Raw genomic sequence first — 22129 nt, 5'->3', positions numbered from 1 at the left:
TTTTATCGATAACTAGGAGAGTAGTTCAAATTTACCACATAGCTGAATTTATCCTTCCTATGCTCAATACACACATTGTAATATATGGAAATACCCCTGGGTGTCCAATTTGTGGGATACATTTATGCCATTCAATAGCACTTGGAGTGTAATTCTACTATTTTTAATCCTTACTGAGTTTTAGAGTTGTTTTATCTTTCCTTCTGAGTTGCACTATTAGCCAAATTTATAATTTACTCATGTCAAATCTGTAGTCAGAAATTACAAAATTGTTTCAACGACAAAATGCACTTAACTTCACAATTGACCTAAGCTGGCTTTTGTTATTATTTCCAAGAATGCCATGAGAGAAAGCCCCAAGTAATCACTTAAGTTTCAGTTACTCAGACAAACAGGTACAGAAGAGAAAACAATGAAGGACAGAAAGGCCAGATATATGAACAAAGTAGCTAATGAGGGTAGGCCACAGTTAGTGACTTGGATATTTCTTTGTTATTTTCCCCCTTCCTTTTTCTAATCCTTCCTATCCTTTCATTCTGTTTTCCCATTTCTTTCCTGTTCTCCCTTTTACCTAGGGAATGTCATATTTACAGGGCACTTAGATACCATCTACCATAACCCCCTCAATCTACAAATGGGGAAAACTAAGACTCAGATACGGCAAAGAACTTGACCGAAGTCTGTCCAACTCTCAAATCCATGTTCTACTATAGCCCCTGCCATTTTAGAAAAATGCCTTGCAAAAAAATTCTAGTACACTGATCTTAAACCTGATTCTGCTATGTAGAGAATGACACTACATAACACAACATACACTAGTATTTAAGACAGTATACACAAAACTAAATATTTTCCCTACACTTTAATTATAATGCTGATCTTTTTTTAAATTTACTTTCTCATAAACTAATTCATTGCTAGACTGGGGGGAAAAGATCAATACTTAAAATTTGAAATTACTATTATGTCACATTAAGAGAAGTTAATATTTATTTACTGTTTGTATGTGCACGTATATCCCACATACATACATACACAACTTCAGGTTGGAGGCCCCTCTCCATCCCACCTTCTGATCCTTTCACAACTTTTTCATTTAAATGTATGAAACTTACATTTCATTTAAATGTAACATCAGATCTCTCAAATCTTCTTGTCATTTTCCTAAAGTTCTTGGGGGTACTACAGTGTCTATGAAAGCAGATGGTCTTCTTTACATCTAGTATGTAAATTACATTATCACAATCCCCCTTAATGTCTCAGGACATAACTCAATTTCTGGACTATTCTTACCTATGAAATAAAAAATTAAGTCAAAAAGCCTTATACCACTCTGACAAAAATGTGTGTTTTATGATTTAATTTTGATGCAGAACCTAGATTGGTAATAAAATGACCTTAAGTTTAAATCCTAACTCTACCACATACAGCTGCAAGACCTTCCTCAGTCTATCTGATACTTACGTGGAAGGGCTGGTGTGAGGATTGGTTGAAAGAATCTTTATTTACCCTCTCCCACCTTCTTATTCCCCTCATTCTGCCTGTAGAACTCTTTTTCTTTAAGCTTCTTCTTAGATATCACTTTTTTTTTACATAACCACAGCACTCCTTTCCCCACAGAAGTTACTACATCCTCCAAAGTTTTAGAAGTACATATCTTACTGTGTTAAGTAGTTATTCACAAATCCCTTTCCTTCATCAGATTGTGTGTTTCTGGACAGCAAGGTTCCCAGAGTCTTCTAGAGTGCATGAATGTATTAGAAAGTAAAAAAAAGGCCTGATAAAAGATAGTGAAGAATGAATCCTCCTCTAGATAGTCCAAAGAAATGCCTACGTTGTTAATTCAAACTCTTCATTATCACCTAATTGAAGGAAGCAAAGTTATCCATTGATACTTCTGCATCTTGATCACTAGGGAATTCATTTCCATGACTACATCCACCATTTCTTGTGAAGCACAAGAAACTAGGTAGAAAGGGATCTGTCCTAGACCAATGTACCAAAAGAATGTTTAGTCTCCCCCAACTGTGCGTCCTCTATCATGGAAATTCTGACAAGGATGAAATAGAATAAAAGCTGATTTTCTCCACCAAAAGTAAGACAAAGACCCCTAAATAACTCTTCCAAGTTTTCTTTTTCAGCTTGTTTTGTTCTATATTCTCTTCCCTGCATATATGGAGCCAGATTAGAAAGATAAAAGGACTAATGGAAAGATCTTCAAAGTCTAATACCTTAGATTAACTGTGAATCAATAATTTGGAAGTAAAAGTTACCGTACTTCTATACTAAAACTCTAAAATAACTAAAATTCCAACTAAAAAATTCAATTTTTTTCATTACCTAAACTGGCTAAACTTTCTTTAAAATACCTCTTGAAAACATTGGGTCGGTCACAAACTGGAATGAGAGAAAACAACGCAGTAAAAAATTCCATCTAAAGTATAAAAGGACCTAGAAACATATGCCCACACAAGAAATGGGAATAAATTTAAGGAACCTAAGATTACTGGCAAACCAGAGATGCTCTGAGCTATATGCCCAGCTTTTCAAGGTTATCAGAAAATAAACACATCTTCCTGAAACCAAAAAACAAACAGAAACAGAATAAAAAACTATTACATATTTTCTCAATAAATTCTTATTTCAATAGCTTATAAAAACTGACCTGATTTGAATACATTTTTCACAGCTAAAATTACTCTGTAAAATTACACAGATGTTAAAAGGTCTTAGTTAAGGGCTTTCAAAGTAACTACGGTTATGGCATGTTGAAGTTCTTAAAGTCAAAAAGCCAACTGATTAGTAACAGCCCTGACACATTTTCAGACTTAAAAATCACCATCACATACACTGAGGCATAGAATTCCTAGGTTTTGCTAAGTACTTTTTCAACAATTCAAGAACTACAAAGCTTCTCCATAAGGAAAATTTTGATCCTCTACTTTTTCAACAATTCAAGAACTACAAAGCTTCTCCATAAGGAAAATTTTGATCCTCCTGTAAGCACTTCTCCCTGATTTTCACAGCACAGTATCAATAAATATTAATGCCATTAAAGCATCTTAAAGTGTGTGTGTACTTGGGAAAAGTGTAAAAGGATGTATGCTATAAAAGTGGTTACCTTTAGGAGGTAAGATTAAGCATAATTTTTTTCATAGTTTTCTGATTTATCTAGTTTTCAATATATATTTTATGATTAGAAATAATAATCTATTTCCATTTAGATATAAGATGTAAATTATTAGTATGTAAGCTTTATGAAGCCCATCAATACAGACTCACAGTAGCAAAGCACTCTTACCTGCTTCATTACACAAGGCTTTCAAGTCCGCTCCAACATACCCATGAGCACTATTTGCCAACTGTAGCAGCTCAGCTTCAGTGAGCGAGTGGGGTGCTGTTCGAAGAAGTTTCTGGAGGATATCTAGCCGATCCTCAGCATTAGGAACTCCAATCTCAATCTCTTTATCAAATCGTCCAGGTCTTCGCAGTGCAGCATCTAAGGCCTGAGGGCGATTTGTGGCCCCAAGGACCAACACTTGTCCTTCACTTCCTTCCTAACAAAATGAGAATAAATTTCGTAACTTTTAAAAGTAATAAATATATACTGGCACTGGCTTTATAGGTCAGATGAATATAACTGTCCAGACTGCTTAAGTCCTACTCTTTACACTTTTATTTCTCATCCCATATCTAAGTTCACCCTAAATACTCCCTCACCTAGAAACTTTTCAATAATTACCTTTCCAACTATAGTGACATCTCTCACACTTTTAGCATCTGAATTTCACCATTTTCATGAATAAGAAAATATAATATCATACCATATATTTGTCTTCATTTGTCCTTTCCTTCCCATTGTTCTTTGAAAGGAAACACTACTGGGGCACCTGGGTGGCTCAGTAATTTAAGCATCCAACTTCAGCTCAGGTCATGATCTCGTGGTAAGTGAGTTCGAGCCCCGCATCAGGCTCTGTGCTGACAGCTCCGAGCCTGGAGCCTATTTCAGATTCTCTCTCTCTCTCTCTCTCTCTCTCTCTCTCTCAATAAATAAATAAATAAATAAAAGAAAGCAAAGACTATGACCTTTGAACAAGGTCACAGTCTTGAACAATAGAACAAGACTTATCATACAGCTGTCGAAGAAATCTTCACATACAGACTATGCTTATTTATTTTGATAAATGTTTAAATTCCTAGAAATTTATGGATTTTTCACATGGGAATGAATTTTTCTTAATGTTTATCTTTCAGAGAAAGAGAGAGAGAGAACGAGCAGGGGAGGGACAGAGAGAGGGAGATAGAATCCGAAGCAGGCTCCAGGCTCTAAGCTGTCAGCATAGAGCCCAACACAGGGCTCAAACCTATGAACCATAAGATCTTAATCTGACCCAAAGTCAGACGTTTAACTGACTGAGCCACCCAGGTGCCCCAGGAATGAAATTTAAAACAACAAATTCTAAAAAAACATAATGATCAGCCACCTGTGGACNTAGAGCCCAACACAGGGCTCAAACCTATGAACCATAAGATCTTAATCTGACTTTTGAACCATAAGATCTTAATCTGACCCAAAGTCAGACGTTTAACTGACTGAGCCACCCAGGTGCCCCAGGAATGAAATTTAAAACAACAAATTATAAAAAAAAACATAATGATCAGCCACCTGTGGATGTTATCCAACATTCTATTCTGATGACCCAAGTGTAATACAAGCTTAACTGAAACATGATTCAAAGTAAGAAAACTCAAACCTGTTCAATTATACTAGATGTGCCAACAGAAATGCATAGATTACGATAAAATCTATGAATTATGAATCTAGGCCCTTAAGCATTTTCACACTAAAACATCAGTGTCCGATGCTTCCAGTCCTGCCCACAGGAAAGAACACCAGTCCACAGCAGACTTATTTCAACAGCAGAGAAAGCAGAATGACATAGTAATTAAGATCCTCCAACACAAAGCCTTCTATCTGTTTTCATATTCCTCAAAACTCTTCTAATTATCATATAGCTCTCCATACATATTTGCCTTCAAGATGAAAAGATTCATCCATAAACAAAGATACCTGGTTGGCTTAATAATTATATTCTTATTGTAAATAGACAAAACTGGCATCCCAGTTTATGTATGTCTCTCGTGAGTGTTGTTACTGTAAGTCAGTCCTCAGAGCCCTACCTGCTCCAACATGATAACATTACAGAATTTTCCAATTTTAAAGATGCAAAAGCAAACCTGGGACATGGTCACACCTAGTTACTGCACCTAAACTGAGAACGAGGTGGGCATCCAGCCTCCTCCAGGTTTCAACTCTTCTCTAATGTTACTGTTAAAATTATAACCCATGTTAGCATATAATGGAGACTTAAAAGCCAACCTTCACGTTATTTTCACGTTTAGTTTTTACCAACAGCTAGTGAAAAACAAAAAGTTCTAAAAGACCAGTTTTTCAATGTGCAAAAGGACTTGGGACTACATGATTTCTAAAATTTCTTTTGTTTCTAACATTTTATGACTCTACAAAACATGTTATTTACAATCCTGCATAAGAAATGTATTCTTCTGGTGAATGGCTGTCAGGGGTCTGAAAGAATTTTTCTTCATTCCTGCTTCTACTTCTATGGATCTTCCTTTCATAAGCAGTATAGTCTTTATAATATGCAAGTGAATGCCCTACCAGAGAATCTGGTAACATGGGTAGCTCCTTTTTAAACCTTCCAGAAACAGGGGTACCTGGGTGGCTCAGTCAGTTAAGCATCTGACTCTTGGTTTCAGTTCAAGTCATGATCTCATGATTTGTAAGTTCAAGCCCCGCATCTGGCTCTGTGTTGAAAGCGTGGAGCCTGCGTGGGATTTCTCTCTCCCTCTCTCTGACCTTACCAGCTTGCTCTCTCTTTCTCTCTCAAAAAATAAAAAAACCTTAAAAAATTTTTTTAATTAAAAAACGATTTAAGGGGCGCCTGGGTGGCTTAGTTGGTTAAGCGTCCGACTTTCACTTAGGTCATGATCTCACGGTTCGTGGGTTTGAGCCCCGCGTCGGGCTCTGTGCTGACTGCCAGCTCAGAGCCTGGAGCCTGTTTCAGTCTGTGACTCCCTCTCTCTCTGGCCCTCCCCTGCTCAAGCTGTCTCTCTCTCTCTCTCTCTCTCCTAGAAATAAATAAAACATTAAAAAAAATAATAATAAAAAAATTTAAAAAATAAAAATAAATAAAAAGATTTAAATATTGCACAAACATATTTCTCATTATTCTTTCTTTCCTTTCACTTGTCAAACTTAAAGCCCCAAAAGAATCAATAAATAAGTATTGAAGACTTACTCATGAAATTTCTCAATAAAATCCTCTAAAATCTATCTACATCTTCCTTACTGAAATTTGTTTCTCGTTTTTAAGTTAATATCATTTATTACAAAAGAAGTCCATCATGGTATATTCTTTTATATACCAGAAAAACAGAGCAAGTATACTATTCTAGAAGTTACTAAGATTTCTGAAGAAAATTATTTTAGGCCTCTCTCCTCTAGTTTTTATGGCTAATATTTTTCCCTATCCTAGAATACTCCAAAACTCAGACATATTTGATAGTTTTTGCTACTACATACATACTATTGAGAGTCAACCGTTTTCTACACAGAATCAATACTGGTGCTATACTTACTGAACCAATACCATCCATCAGTGTTAACAGTGACGCTACCACTCTTTTTTCCACTTCATTCTGAGCTCCTTCTCTTTTAGGACAAAGCGCATCCAGCTCATCAATAAAAATAATTGATGGGTGCCTAAAGACAAACACATAAAATGAGTTCTTTAATATATATTTGATTTTTAAATTTCATACAATGCATTCCAATTATAAGACTGAAACAGAGTACTTTTAAATTCTTAACTGAAATGCACATGCAAAAGAATGAAACTTACACCATACACAAAAATAAATTCAAAAATGGGTTAAAAACCTAAATATGAGACCTGAAACCATAAAATTCCTAGAAGAGAGCACAGGCAGTAATTTCTCTGACATTGGCCAGAGAAGCATTTTTTCTAGATATGTCTCCTGAGTCAAGGGGCAAAAAAAAAAAAAAACAAAAAAACAAAAAACAAACAAACAAACAAAAAAAAACCCCAGCAAAAAACACCTATTGGGAATATNTACACAAAAATAAATTCAAAAATGGGTTAAAAACCTAAATATGAGACCTGAAACCATAAAATTCCTAGAAGAAAGCACAGGCAGTAATTTCTCTGACATTGGCCAGAGAAGCATTTTTCTAGATATGTCTCCTGAGTCAAGGGGCAAAAAAAAAAGAAAAAAAAAACCCCCAGCAAAAAACACCTATTGGGAATACATCAAAATAAAAACCTTCCGCACAGCAAACAAAATAATCAACAACTAAAAGGCAACGCTACTAAATGGGAAAAGATATTTGCAATGACATATTCTACAAAGGGTTATTATCTAAAATAGAAGAAGAACTGATGCACCTCAACACCCAAAACACAAATAATCCAACTAAAAATGGGCAGAAGACATGAACATACATTTCTCCAAAGAAGATATACAGATAGCCAACTAATACATGAATCGATGCTCAACATCACTTATCATCAGAGAAATGCATTTCAAAACTACAATGAGATATCACCCCTGCTGGTCAGAATGGCTAAAATCAAAAACATCAGAAAGAACAAGTGCTGATGTGGATGTGGAGAAAAAGGAACCCTCATGCCTCATGCTGGCGGGAATGCAACATAGTACAGTCACTGTGGAAGTTCCTCAAAAAGTTAAAACCAGAACTACCCTACAATCCAGCAATCACACTACTGGACTTTTACCAAAAACTACAAAAATGCTCATTCAAAGGATGGTTGCACCCCTATGTTATAGCAGCATTATTTACCATAGCCAAATTATGGAAGCAGCTCAAGTGTCCAACAATAAATGAGTGGATAAGGAAGATGTGGTATTAATACACAATGGAATATTATTCAGCCGTAAAAAGAATGAAATCTTGCCATTTGCAATGACATGGATGGAGCTACGAAGTATAATACTAAGTGAAATGAGTTAGTAACAGAAAGGCAAATACCATATTATTTCACTTATCTGTTGAATTTAAGAAACAAGACAAATGAGCAAAGGAAAACAAATAGAGGGAGAGAGGGTGAAATAGGTGATGGGGATTAAGGGGGACAATCATCCTGAGGAGCAATGGGTGATGTATGGAATTGCAGAGTCACTATACTGTACACCTGAAACTAATATGACACTGTAAACTATACTAGAATTAAAATAAAAACTTAATTAATAAAAGGAAATGTAATGTATCAAATTTAGGACTTAATAATATTAAGACAAAGGCAATAGGGATGTTAAACTGAAAAACCTTAGATTAATTGTAGCCAAAATTATTAATTGACCAATATCATATCCTAACAGATCTGAACTTAATAAAAAGCGGACTATTGAGAATGGTCTACTGTTCATGAGTCTATACCCAAACAAAAGTTGCCCATTAATGCCCAATAAATTGTTATGACTGCAACAATTCAGAAGATGAGGACAGAGATGTCCCTTGGAGCAGGTGTAAAGTCCAAGGAACAGAAATTCCAATAAACATTTAAGAAAGGGACTGGGAGGCGGGGTGCCTGGGTGGCTCACTAAGTTGAGCGTCCAACTTCAGCTCAGGTCATGATCTAATGGTTCATGGGTTCAAGCTCCGCATAGGTCTCTGTGCTGACAGGTCAGAGCCTGGAGCCTACTTGGATTCTATGTCTCCCTCTCCCTCCACCCCTCCCCCACTCGCACTCTGCCTCAAAAATAAACAAAAATAAACATTAAAAAAAGAAACTCCAAATGCTTGCACTCTTTTTTTTTTTTAGCCTATTAGAGAAGAACTCTCAAGTTGATAAGTTCTTCCATAAAAAGATGTGAATTCCCTCACAATAGAAAGCTTCAACAGCCAGGAATATAACAATAAAAACATACTACATAATAAAGTATGCCACTGGTACTCAAATTTTTAGTATTGGGACAACCAACTACTTATTTCATCTGCTTCTCTGGGGGAAAAAAAACTTTAAATATGAAAGTTCTTTTGATGAGCATAGAATTACAGTAAGTTAAATACCAAAACAGTGGTAAAGACAGCCTTATGATGAATAACATTACATTAAACCATATAGACCATACTCTTATACTCACTGCAGTGTAATAGGTAGCCTAAACTGAGAAATAATCAAATAGAACTGTTTCCAAAGAAACATATTTATCAATTTGAAGCAAACTATAATAAAAAAAAAATTAAGCATAAAGAACTACTATAATACAATCTACTAAGGCAACTAGATAAACTGGATATATCTAAGTACCCTAGATACTTTAAAGAAAGAAAATCATAAATTTACATACTCAAGCAAAATCACATGATTTACTATCTGTTTTAATTCTTCTACTGTATGTAATTCAGTAACTCACTTATCAAACTTTCAAAACAATATTAGATAAAAATACATTAAATACAACTTCATTAGATTCACAATCATTTCTAGTGGTATCAGTATTATTTTTGTACTGTTCTTTCATGCCTCATACAGTGTTAGTAACTCTACTTTGATTGATATACCCCTGACTACTAATTACCAATATTAAATGTAAAGAATACCGTAGAGTGGCTTCAGCAAATATCTGACGGAGCCTTGCTTCTGTCTCCCCATAAAATCTGTAACAAATAAAATACATTTAAGGAACAACTTTTAGTGTTTTTAAAGTTTTGTCTATAAAAGCTCATCTGACTTTTCAAATATTTCCAGAATACTTAAAACTACTTTCAAAAATTATTTTCCAAACTTAATTTTTATACACAATTAAAAGCAAATTTAAAGTATTTCAACATACGAAATATTCAGAGAGAATGCTATGCATTTTTTGAAACACATTTAAGAAGTATTTAATAAAACCATTTATTCTATTAAATTATGCACCTACTTGCTTATAATTTCAGGACCATTAATCACAGAAACATAGGCTCTGACTTCATTAGCAACAGCCCTAGCAATCATGGTCTTCCCAGTACCTGGAGGGCCATAGAGTAACACTCCTCTAGGTGGAGGAATTCCTAGAAGAAAAAGAAGATTGTATTCAACATTACTAGGTTTCTATCATATGACTGCAAGCATGAGTTGTAAATTTACCTTGTATCACAAAAGTAAGAGTCAGACCTTTTGACTTTGCCCCTTCCCCACAAAATATACTAATTGGCCCAAACACTGATCTCCAGAAATGACTTTTTCTCTCTCTGTAGACCCAACCAGGCCAGGCCAACTGGTGAAAAACTGGCTGGACACCCACAAAACTGCCATGCCCCATCCCACACAGCACAGTTCAATGATCAGAACCAAAGCTCAGACAAGAACAAGGGCATCTAAAACAAGCCATCAATCTTAATTTTCATCCAACTAACCATCTTAGACTATATAAATGTTACTAGCAAAATGTTGATCCAAGAATTCATTCCATATAGAGAGAGACTCATGAAAAAGGAAAAGGCACCAAATATATGTAGAGGATCTGGTCAGTTACCACAGAAGGGAATCCCTGAGTTTCTTAGGAGCCAATCACTCCCTTAACCACTTGCTTAATGCAAAGAGATCTGCACACAGCTACATTTCCTAACAAAGAAGTTTTATCCAACATATCTGAATGTTTGGTCTACTTCTTTGGCTATTACAGCTGATCCAGAATGACAAAATACTAATTCTAGATCCACTACAAACAACTGTGGAAGTATGCAATTAGAAGAGACAAGGCTGTAGCTAACTCGCATTACAATCTAAAGACATCAAGCATGGAAAAAGGTTCACAGTTTAACTGGCATCTCCCAAAGCAACTAACATCTCCTACCATCCCTACCACTCAGGAAAGAAAAACAAGAAAAGAAAGTGAGCAATTATTACGTAAGTGGAATGAGCCAAATGCTTTTAGAAGTTAATACTTCTGGGTGCAATACACTGAAGAAATCATACCATAACTCTTGAAAAGTTCAGGCTGCTTGAGAGGCAATTCAATTATTTCTCTAATTGTTTTCAGCTGACTATTTAAGCCTCCTATCATGTCATAAGTTACTTTGAATTGGTTGTCTTGCCCTTCTGAATTTTTACAAATCTTTGTAAAATTCACTCTCGTTGTTGAAGAAATAAAATAAAAAATATCAGTGTGGCACTTTGCTCCCACATAGGCTGACTTTAGCAATCTCTCTTCATTGACAAGTTGCTCATTTCCCTCTTTGGCCGACTCAAAACTACATTTAAGTCCTGTGACTTCTGCTAGTTCAAGTCCACAGCTGTCCCTAGGACTCTGTGTAACATCCAACAAAATGTCACTAGCTTTATTTATCATTCTGTCATCTACTGGTTTGCAAGGAGTACTGCTTGATGTTGGATCTTGAGGCTCTTCCAGTTCTAACTGGCTTAGCTGTAAGGCTACATCCAGGGTACTAGTTTCTATGCTGGGCTGTTCGCAGGCCATTCCTTGGGCATTGGAATCATCCTGAGGTCTTCTCAATAGCATGCCATCTGTCCCTTTCACTCTCAACACTTCCAACTTGCATGGTCGTCCATAGAATGTACAATACAAAAAGTTGCCTGGTAAAACAATTTTGCCATCTAGAAAATAATTTTTAAAAAAATATATGTTAGCATAACTCTTACCCATTTAATGTGTAAATAGCAATTTATTCCATCTATTAACAAAACTATCTGACTGAAAGACTAAATCAAAGATACGTGTATTAATAAAATAATTGCCGTAAAAAAGACAACTTAATATTCCCATTTGACAGAGCACTATCTGGAGACAGAAGGATAAGCTAACTCTTTAAAACCCTCTACACTCAATACATCTAGGATTCTATCAACTATGTCAACACATAGACAGGCATTCCATATCTAATAATAAACTCACCTAAAATGGTACACATACCTGACACTCCAAGGTAACATTTCTCATAGGAAAGACCAAGAGCTCAAGGGTTAAAAGTCTCAGTTCTAACATTGACTTTGTCCATAGGCAAGTCATGTATTCTCTCCATTGCTCAACTGACAATCAATTAATTGGGAAGAAAAAACTCCTATCTCAAAAGGACAGTAATTCATTGAGAAGAACATCCTCCACATTATGTGGAAGAAAACTATGATCTATACAAGACCTCAAAGACACATTACTTTATTTACTGCTATCTTGCTTCTCACAATTTAAAAAACTATTTAAAATATGTCTCTCACCTAGTTTTCTCAGAAGACAACCAGTCAGTTGTTCTTCATTAATATCCATATTTTTGTCACTGTAAAGAGTGGGAGAAACAGAAATCAGCATCGAGTACACCAGAAACTAAAACGTAACATAAAATTACATATCCACAATTGTAATGCAGAACTAATCTACAGAATAATTCGTTTACAACCTGGAAATGGTTTATACAATTCTGGGATGATTTACACTTTTCAGATACTTCTTATAGCCATGGAAAAATGATTTGCAATTTGGTGTCCTAATGACCTAAATCAATGTTCTTCAAAATATAGAGTACTATCCATTAGTGGATCATGAAATCATATCAGTCAATCCCATATAGTATTTTTTAATAGAATACAAAATGTCAAAAGTACATCACATATAGAAAGGGTAAATACTGCTTAGAAAAGGATTGCTTTCTTATACATACATATATATACACATCTATATACTCATGTATACAGGTACACACATGAGTACATATGTGCACCATATCTTTGGGTATATTCATATACTGGATGACAATGAAATAATGAAATGTATTTTGTGTGTGTGTGTTTGTCATAGCCAACAATATTTGAGAAACACTGATCTAAATTAACTGTCCCTTTTCTGAAATTGCCTAGCTTGGAGAAAGGCTTTTACTCATAGCTTACTTCACTCCCATTCTATAATTTAGAAATTATCTTTCAGGAAAATTAAGTCCTAATAGGACATTACCTGAAGAGGTTTATGAAACAAGAAAAAGGGAGAGTAATGGTGTAACGTAATTTTATTCTGGAGACAGGGCATGCCTAAGGAAAAATGAGAACCCCTTCTTCTGACTAATGATTGTCTTTCAGGAGGATTGCTTGAGTATAAGAAGTAGGTACATCTAAAAATCATTATACTTGTGAAGAAACATACTCTTGGACAGTTCTCAAAATAGGTACATTTTTCCTTCTTCCCCACATGTAAGTAGCCCATTCCAGCAGAGGAGGCCTACGGTTGTGAGATCTGCCAGAGAATGGTGGAAAAGTGATAGTTTAGCTCTAGAAGCAGTATATTAGCAGACCCATCTGGTCCAACTCTAACCCTTGTTCTCCAGTCACTTTATGAGCAACAAACAAAACCAATAGTGTCAACTTCATTATTTGCAGATTCACGCACCTGCTACAATTTATTTGTAACCCTCAAATCAATACTAGCAGAGCTTTTAGTCATTCATGGACATGTGTAGAGCAGGCAAAACGACGGAGTCACTAAACACTTTCCTAGCTAAGGTTGGAAAAGGACTCTTGCTTTAACTGTTTCAGAGACAAGAGGATGGAGAGCGGAGATGGTAGGAGGCTGTGCAGTGTACAGCAAACGGTTCAGCTCATGGGCCAGTTGCAGATCTGAATCCTAACTTTGGTATCTGTTAGTGAGGTGGCCTCAGGCAAGTCATTCAACACTTCTCAACCACTTCTCTTTTATAAAATAAAGAGGTGAAAATCTATCAGACTGAGTTGTCTTGAGATTATAATGTAAGATACATATATGTTTTTATACTAAATATGCACTAAACATATTAATGTCGTTAGCATATACTATTATATATAACATATGTTAAGTATGTATTTAAACATAAATATGTAACATTAAATATAGATATACATAGTTAATGCAGTATTCACAGCACCTTTATAGAACATACTTAGCACGAATAATGAGAATCACTCATACTCATATGTGTATTCATATAGAGAGAAAAAATAGAACACGAAGGAAATTTCAAATTAAATACATGTATAAACTACAAAGGAAATTGTATCTCCTTAAATGCTTAAATTCACTTCTGTTTATAGAACTCTGAAACCAGTTATATTTAAATCATTCCTATTTATTAAACTCTGAATAGAAGATATTCACAAATGTGTATAAGAATGGTAGAAATATTCAATAAGTTTTGCATTTAAAAACTGAATAGGTACAGACAAAATAACCTCCACTAGAAGGAGCTCTAAGCTTACTAATAAAATTTTTCAAAAGCAACCGAAGGGTATATAATCTGCAGACTAAAATTACTGATTTATTTGGAAATTAAGTTTCTTGTCTAAGCTCTGCTGCCACATTTAAAACACAAGATTTTTTAAAAATAAAACTGTAAAAACCAAGCTTCCATTTAAAACACTTAACAGTCCCTGTATAGTAGGCTATCATTATCACCTAAGACTACTGCGCCCTCCAGAGGTCACACAAGCCAGATCATCAAAATCCAATCAACTGATGACCACAACCTGCAGCATTGTCTCAAAATCAAGATAAATACTGTTGAATCGGTGTACAACTACTACCTAACCTATAAAATAATGGGTAAGTTACTTCTCACTCAGGCCATTTCCTTATCTTTAAGAAAGGGATAAATACGGGTAGGATGTTCAGAGGATTAAATGAGAGAAGAGGGAAAAAGTGCACACACATGTGTGCTAGATCACAGCTGGTGCACAACACATGCTGAGCTCTCTTTTCCCCTCTTCCTTGTATTTTACTGTTCCCTAAAATGTTATTAAGTTCTCTGAAAAAAGTTTCCTGGTTTATAAGAAAAAAAATATGCTAATACTCCAACCTGAAATCTACAAAAGTATCAAAAGAGAAGAAAACATTTTGAAATCAAACTAATGACTGAAAAATGTTTTCTGATTCTTGCATATTAAGTAAACACATCCCCAAAATGGTTAATAAGGTAGTATTAAAGTATCAAAAGATGCTTCTTTTAAAACAAATTTTGAATAAGCAAACTAAGACTATCAGAATATGCAAACAGAATATCCAAAACAATGGGTGATATACTTTAGCTATATTGATAAGGTGATTCAAACAATTAGTCTTTGATGAGGGACTATTTCAAAATCTAATAAATATAACTGGTTTTATTAGATTGAATAATCAATGAGTTAAAATACTCAGGTACTTTGCTTAAACAGTCTTGATTAAAACTTATTTCCTGCCTATTCACAGTAATCTACTCCCTCCTTTACAACATCTCTGATTACACTGCAAACCAAGATGAAAACTACCGTTGAATATACATCAGTAATAATTCCTCTCACCAAATATATCAGGGCAGACTCTAATCACAGGGCACTAGAGCCTCTAGTCCACACATTATGTAGCAGTCATCTAGCTTGTACTGACTAACACAGTAGACCCACTTGCCACTCACCACGAGTGGCTATGGAACGCTTAAATGTGGCTAGCCCAAATTGAGATGTGCTGCAAGTATAACATGCACATTGGATTTTCAAGACTTATTAATAATTTTTTATAGTTATTATAAGTTAAAATAAAATCTTACAATAATTGGTTTAATACTAAATATTAATCATTCATATTCAAATAATGACTAAATTACACATTAAATGAAACATTTCACCAACTTCATTTTCCTTCATAAATGGGGCTACCAAAAAATGCAAAATTATATATGTGTTCACATTTGTGACTCTTGTCCTATTTCTACTGAGCAGTACTGATCCAGACTGTCACAAAAGAAAAGCACCAAACCTGAGTGCCACGTTCATTTCCTCAGCGTGAAGCACAGCACCCAACAGAGGCTGGACTTGAATGGTATCACCAACCTTCACACCCACATTCTTCTGTGCCATTTCACTCAGGCCAACCTTGCCTCCAGGAAATCCTGCCACAGGCCAGGCCGTATAGACCTGCCCAGAACACAGGAAATAAAAATATGAGAAAATAAACATTCATAGATCATTAATTTATAAGGCAGAAAACTAAGCACAACTAAGTATATGGATCTGCAAAACAGTCTTCATCCCTCTAAAGGACTTACAATCTGACAAAAGTTACAAAAAGCTTTTTTTTTTTCTTCAGGATTTATTTATTTTTGAGAGAGAGAGAAGGGAGCAGAAGATCCAAAGCGGGTTCTGCGCTAACATCAGTGAGCTCAATGCAGGGCTCAAACTCACAAGCTGTGAGATCATGACCTGAGCCGAAGTCATATGCTCAACCAACTGAGCCACCCAGGTGCCCCCAAGAAACTTTTAATAAATATTTAATTTCATCTTTTTGCAAGGATTAGGAATGATCCCACAGTGAAAATGGTAGAAGATCTGAAAGGTAATTTACGAAAAGAGACTAAAGCATTAACATATAATAAGAAGAAAATAAGAAGAAAATATAATAAGAAGAAAATGGGACAAAATACTAAAGACAAGCTAACTGTAAGGTAACCCAGCCTGGAGCATAAACTTCATCCACGAAGTAGGGAAGGAGCTGGCACATCAGCTTCACGGGAACCTGGATCTCACCAGACTTAAATGTTAAGGAAGAGAAGCAAAGATTTCCAGCTCTAGATAGTGGGCTGAGTTCACACATTTGCAGTCTCCACGAGACACAGTAAAGAACTTTTTTCTTTTTTTTTTCTTTAAGAATAATGAAAAGAATGAGAAGTGTGCCATCAGTACATAACTGATTTCAAATCACTTTCAGAGGACACCGCTGGATGAGAGAACACTGATTGATGAAGCAGCAGAAGACAGAACAGAGACATAGGCCGGCAGCAGGGAAGAAGGTCGACCTGCCAAAAATGATCCAGGAAAGGTCCTAGGTTCCGAGCCTCAAATGTAATGAAGAGCAACAAGAACAAAGAGCTGAAAACAGGAAAGGTAATCAAATATTTGTTTATAAAAAAGATGACTTTCATACACCCAAATAACATTTCTATGAAGAAATATAATTAACAAACTGGAGGAGACAGGGCTGCTAGTGTGTGTGTGTCACCACCTTGGGAGAAAAGGCCAGTCTCTATATTTTAGAGGCTACTTTTTCCAGGGTACTCATAGACATCAAAGGAAGGACAAGTTTATATAGATGTGAGGATCATTTAAAATATAGTTTTCGGGGGCGCCTGGGTGTGTCAGTCAGTTGAGCGTCCAACTTCAGCTCAGGTCATGATCTCATGGTCCGTGGGTTCGAGCCCCACATCAGGCTCTGTGTGGACAACTCAGAGCCTGGAGCCTGCTTCAGATTCTGTGTCTGCCCCTTTCTCTGCCCCTCCCCTGCTTGTGCTCTGCCTCTCAAAAATAAATAAACATTTAAATATATATAGTTTTTTCTTTATTACTTTGTGGAAAACTAAAATAAAAAACATCACAAATCTTTCTAAACTAAGTAAAGGAAAGACTCTTACCTCTTGTTTTCCATCCAAACTGGTAAGCAACACCGGTCGACCTATACATATATTTGCAGATTTCATAGTGTTGAGTCCAAGTTGAACAAGGGAATTTTGTAATGTTGTAGGAACTTTGTCATCTACCAAAAAGGGAAAGAAAATTATTTGCGTACTATTTTATAACTACTGAAATTAAAGTCTGCTTTCTATTAGGAGTAAATAAAAATCTTCTATCCACATAACCAAATGAATGCTCTTACCATACCCTGGAGAAACCACAGTTCCAATCCTCTTTATTTTAATGAAAAGACTTAAAACCAAACCTTTCTAAAGGTCCACTGACTGACAATATGAGTGCTAACTAAAAAAGAATGTCTTATAGGGTAGGTGTTAATTTCCATATTTTAAGAAAAATAATCTCTAACTTCATTAAGAACAGAACATACCTGCAACAGGCCTTTTCATACTTGCATAGCAACCTTTTGACTACAGATTCTAAGTTGAGTTGACTACTAGTATTCAAAAGCTTGAGCTGGGGAACTGGCTTTTGGTTCTGTAGAGTTAAGTTACAATTCCACTTCTGATCTACATGAGAGCAATCAGAGTTTTCTTTTCTAATCCCAGGAACACATGGATAAAATAGTAACACAGGTCTTATTCCTTAGGCAAGTACACACTAACCAAAATGACCATTTAGTATTTTCAACTTTGGCCAAGGAAGGGGACCTGAATTCAGCCCAGCTGGCAACCTCTGAAAATGATGTGCTAACACCCAGCCACCTCCTCAACTACACATTTGGTCCTTCCTCCAATTCTTTCAGCACCCTATGCTGCCAGATACTAAAATTTATCATCATAATATACATTTGTTTTACAGTCTGACTTTCTCCTAAACCATGGGCTGCTTTGGCAACAATTGGGTCAAATCCATCTTTGTATCTCCAATGCCTAGGAGTGCATCAAATACAGCAGTTGCATAATAAATATCCATAATATCAGTGAACATAGTAGATGGCTACACAGCATTTTACTTTTCAGCACAAAATCAATGAAACACTTATGAAATGTTAGGCTGTCACAAACTTTGTTATAAAATTTATTATTAGACATACACCACAATCATAGCTCTCTAATATTGGTGTTCCTTAATAATAATAAAAAAAGATATTTTGAGTTTAAAAGGAACTAAGTCAATAAAAACAAAATCATGAAGTATACTTATTTTTTGCTACTACAAAATAACTACACAACGTATTTATTTTCTGTTATCAGCTGAGAAAAACAAAGCATCTCACAGAGCTAAGATTAACAGTACTGAACATTTATAAAATAAGCATATTTCGTAATATAAGGCTGAAAAGAAATTCAACTTTCCTATGAGTATTAGGTCTCTTACATAGTTTACTTAATAACACCAAAGCATTCTTCTGAAGACACAATGTTCACTTTTCTGCCACTTCTTTCTTTCTAAACCTCAATAAATTACCCTTCCCTCTTGAAAATTACCTCCCAGGTGTATCCAGTCTTTTGCAAGATTCTAGGTTTTCTTCTTCCTTCCATCCTATCCTGCACATTCACCATGCACCAGGATTTAACAAATCACAGGCTTGTCTAAATACTCTACTTCCTCCCTGCCGCCAATGAAGATCATGTTCAAATTCTCACTCACGGGCTTTATTTCTTAATACATCTCTTACAGTCCTCATTCCTCTAATACTGTATTTTTAAAATATACCTCAAAAAAAAATAAAATAAAATAAAATATACCTCAACATCTACTTTCCCTATTAAGTATACATTTATTAAGCACTTTATGTGCCAAATTAACTAACGAGATAGTGAAGGTCATTTCAAACAACCATCCACTCTTCATTTGTCCTCTAGGCAAGCATTTGCTAAGTGCCTACAACATGGCATATAATATGTTTGGCACTAGGAACGCAAAGTAAACAAAACAGACGGTCCTTGGCCTCACAGAGCTTATAATCTAATAGGACAAGAGAGTTATTAAACAATCACTGAATAACTCTGTAATTGTACACTAAGATTAATACAATGAAAGAATGACCAAGAAGGCCAGGAGAGCCTATAAAGTGGAATCTAACTGGGAAGAACCAGAGAATGCTTCTCCAAGGAAGTAATGTTGAAATTCAGATCTGAAGGAAGAACAGGAATTAACTAAATGAAGAGGGAAGAGAGAATTCCTGGCAAAGAGAACAGCTTTTACAGAGAACCACTGGACAGAAGGGAGAATTATATATCTGAGTACATGCAGAATGGCAGGAAACAAGAAGGGGCCACATAAGAAAAATCAAGACCTCCAGGGGCAGTAAGCTGTTATCAAGCTGCTGGGCTCCTGACAGCAACCAAAGATCACTTAAGGGTGAAAAGCAGGCTCATGACAAGATGTTCGATTTTAAAGATCACTCTGGCTGCACAGTGGGGAAACAAAATGGGGAGAGAATAGTGTAGTAGTCCAAGTGGGAGATGATGGTGTTTGAGATTAAGGTGCAAACCGCAGGAATAAGGAAGGGGAATTAGGTGATAAACAGACCTTGGTAGTGACTGGTGATGTGAGATGCCATGGATGACCCCTAGGTTTCTGAATTTTGCAATGGAAAAACTGAACAGGTCCTGGAGTTGGTTTTGTTGTGAATATAGGAGTGTATGAGGTCAGTCTTTAAGTACCTTTGGAAAATCCAAGAGAAGAGGTATATATAGCACAATGCTACACAAAGTATGGTCAGCAAACTATTTGTTACCAATTTATGATGGGATGAGTACAGACATTAAGGGTTTACTTAGAAGTTTTTATTACAATTGGACAGAGTAATCATACATCTGTTGAATCTAATAAAAATCTCTATTGTTAAAGTTAATTTTCTAGTAATTTCTTTTCATTGTATTTACAACAGCACTAAGCTATGACATAACATATTTTAAAAATTTCCCTACAAAGTTTTAGTATTGGTGTAGAAGACAACTGAACCGAGACTCAGAAGTACTATAAATTACAAACATATATACAAAAATGATGAGGTGAGGGTATAGATGGAAAACCACGGACACTGGATGAACTTGCCAAAGAAAGATTTGTACAGAGAGGGGAAAAAAAAAAGGGCTTCAGGACTAAGAATTGAGGAACTGAGACATTTGGCAGCCAAGTAAAAGAATAGATTAGCCTGCAAAGGAAAATGAAAAACTACATACCAACAAAAGGACAGATTAAAAAAAAACTGGAAACATTTAATGACACAGAAATCAAAATTTAAAATGTTTTAAGAAAAAGGAAATGGTAGACAACACCAAAAGTTGCTGAGAGGTCAAGTAAGGGAAGTAATGAAAAACTTTCCACTGTATTTACCAACATGGTGATAATCAGTGACCACGGCAGGGATAGTTTCCACGGAATGATGGAATGGATAACAAAATAGAAATAGGCTAAGGAGGAGGTGAGAGATGAAGAGACGGAGACCACTACATTTAAGAAATTTGGGGGGCGTCTGGGTGGCTCAGTCGGTTAAGAGCCCGACTTCAGCTCAGGTCATGATCTCACGGTTTGTGAGTTCGAGCCCCACATCGGGCTCTGTGCTGACAGCTCAGAGACTGTTTCAGATTCCATGTCTCCCTCTCTCTCTGCCTCTCCCCACTCATTCTCTCTCTCTCAAAAAAAAAAAAAATGAACAAATGCTAAAAAAAAAAATTTTTTTTTTAAAGAAATTTGGCCATGAGGGGCACTTGGCTGGCTCAGTTAGTATAGCACGCAACTCTTAATCTCTGCATGTAAAATACAGTTCCATGTTCGGTGAAGGGATTACTTAAAAACCAAATCTTATGGGGAACCTGGGTGGCTCAGTCAGCTAAGCATCCGGCTCTTGATTTCAGCTCAGATCATGATCTCACAGTTGGTGGATTCGAGCACCACCCTGGGCTCTACGCACACAGTGCAGAACCTGCTTGGGATTCTCTCTATCCCTCTCTTTCTGCCGGTTCCCCACCCACACTCTTTATCTCAAAAATAAATAAATGTTTTTTAAAAAGCACATCTTTAAAAAAAAGAAATCTGGCAATTAAAGAATGGACAGAGAGGGTGGTGATAAGAAAAAAACGTAGAACTTTTATTTTGATTAAAGATATAAGAGAAATCAAGTGCACCTGTGTGGCTTAGTCGGTTAAGCGTCCGACTTTCGCTTAGGTCATGATCTCGCGGTTCGTGGGTTCAAGCCCCGCGTCGGGCTCTGTGCTGACTGCCAGCTCAGAGCCTGGAGCCTATTTCAGTCTGTGACTCCCTCTCTCTCTGACCCTCCCCTGCTCACGCTGTCTCTCTCTCTCTCTCCCCTAGAAATAAATATTTAAAAAATTAAAAAAAAAAGATATAAGAGAAATCAGCAGGTTTAAATTTCAATAGGAAGGATCCAGTTAAAAAAGAGGTTGAATATGCAGGACAGAACAAGTTGTCATCTGACCCCTAAAGAAAACTGGAAACACTGTGATAATTCTAAGATTGTGTTTAGGGTCAACATTAAACAGAAATAAAAATCTTGCCACTAGTTTAGCTGGTGATCTATTTTTTCGAAGCTGTAACACACAGCTTCAACACAGAAGCTTTACCAACTAAATAACTTTTCAGATAAATCCGTTCTCTTAACTCAAGGGAGCTGTTGGCTGGGATAGCGGCTT

General features: G+C 36.0%; 1 protein-coding gene across 1 annotated transcript in view; it reads right to left on the bottom strand.

Annotated features, from left to right (window-relative positions):
• AFG2A (AAA ATPase AFG2A) overlaps nucleotides 1-22129 on the bottom strand; it is a 325989-nt gene that overhangs the window by 303051 nt on the left and 809 nt on the right. Inside the window, exons 2-9 of the mRNA XM_077770901.1 lie at nucleotides 17468-17589; nucleotides 15820-15977; nucleotides 12285-12343; nucleotides 11028-11666; nucleotides 9991-10120; nucleotides 9668-9724; nucleotides 6661-6784; nucleotides 3302-3557 (exon numbers count right to left, since the gene is read on the bottom strand). Coding sequence (XP_077627027.1) covers nucleotides 3302-3557; nucleotides 6661-6784; nucleotides 9668-9724; nucleotides 9991-10120; nucleotides 11028-11666; nucleotides 12285-12343; nucleotides 15820-15977; nucleotides 17468-17589 — 1545 coding nt within the window. The remainder of the gene's footprint in view (nucleotides 1-3301; nucleotides 3558-6660; nucleotides 6785-9667; nucleotides 9725-9990; nucleotides 10121-11027; nucleotides 11667-12284; nucleotides 12344-15819; nucleotides 15978-17467; nucleotides 17590-22129) is intronic.

Source organism: Crocuta crocuta, unplaced genomic scaffold, assembly GCF_008692635.1.
Source record: "Crocuta crocuta isolate KB4526 unplaced genomic scaffold, BGI_CrCroc_1.0 scaffold331, whole genome shotgun sequence".
Taxonomy (NCBI): domain Eukaryota; kingdom Metazoa; phylum Chordata; class Mammalia; order Carnivora; family Hyaenidae; genus Crocuta; species Crocuta crocuta.
The sequence above is the reverse complement of the archived record's forward strand: the minus strand, read 5'-3'. Positions and strand labels throughout refer to the sequence as shown.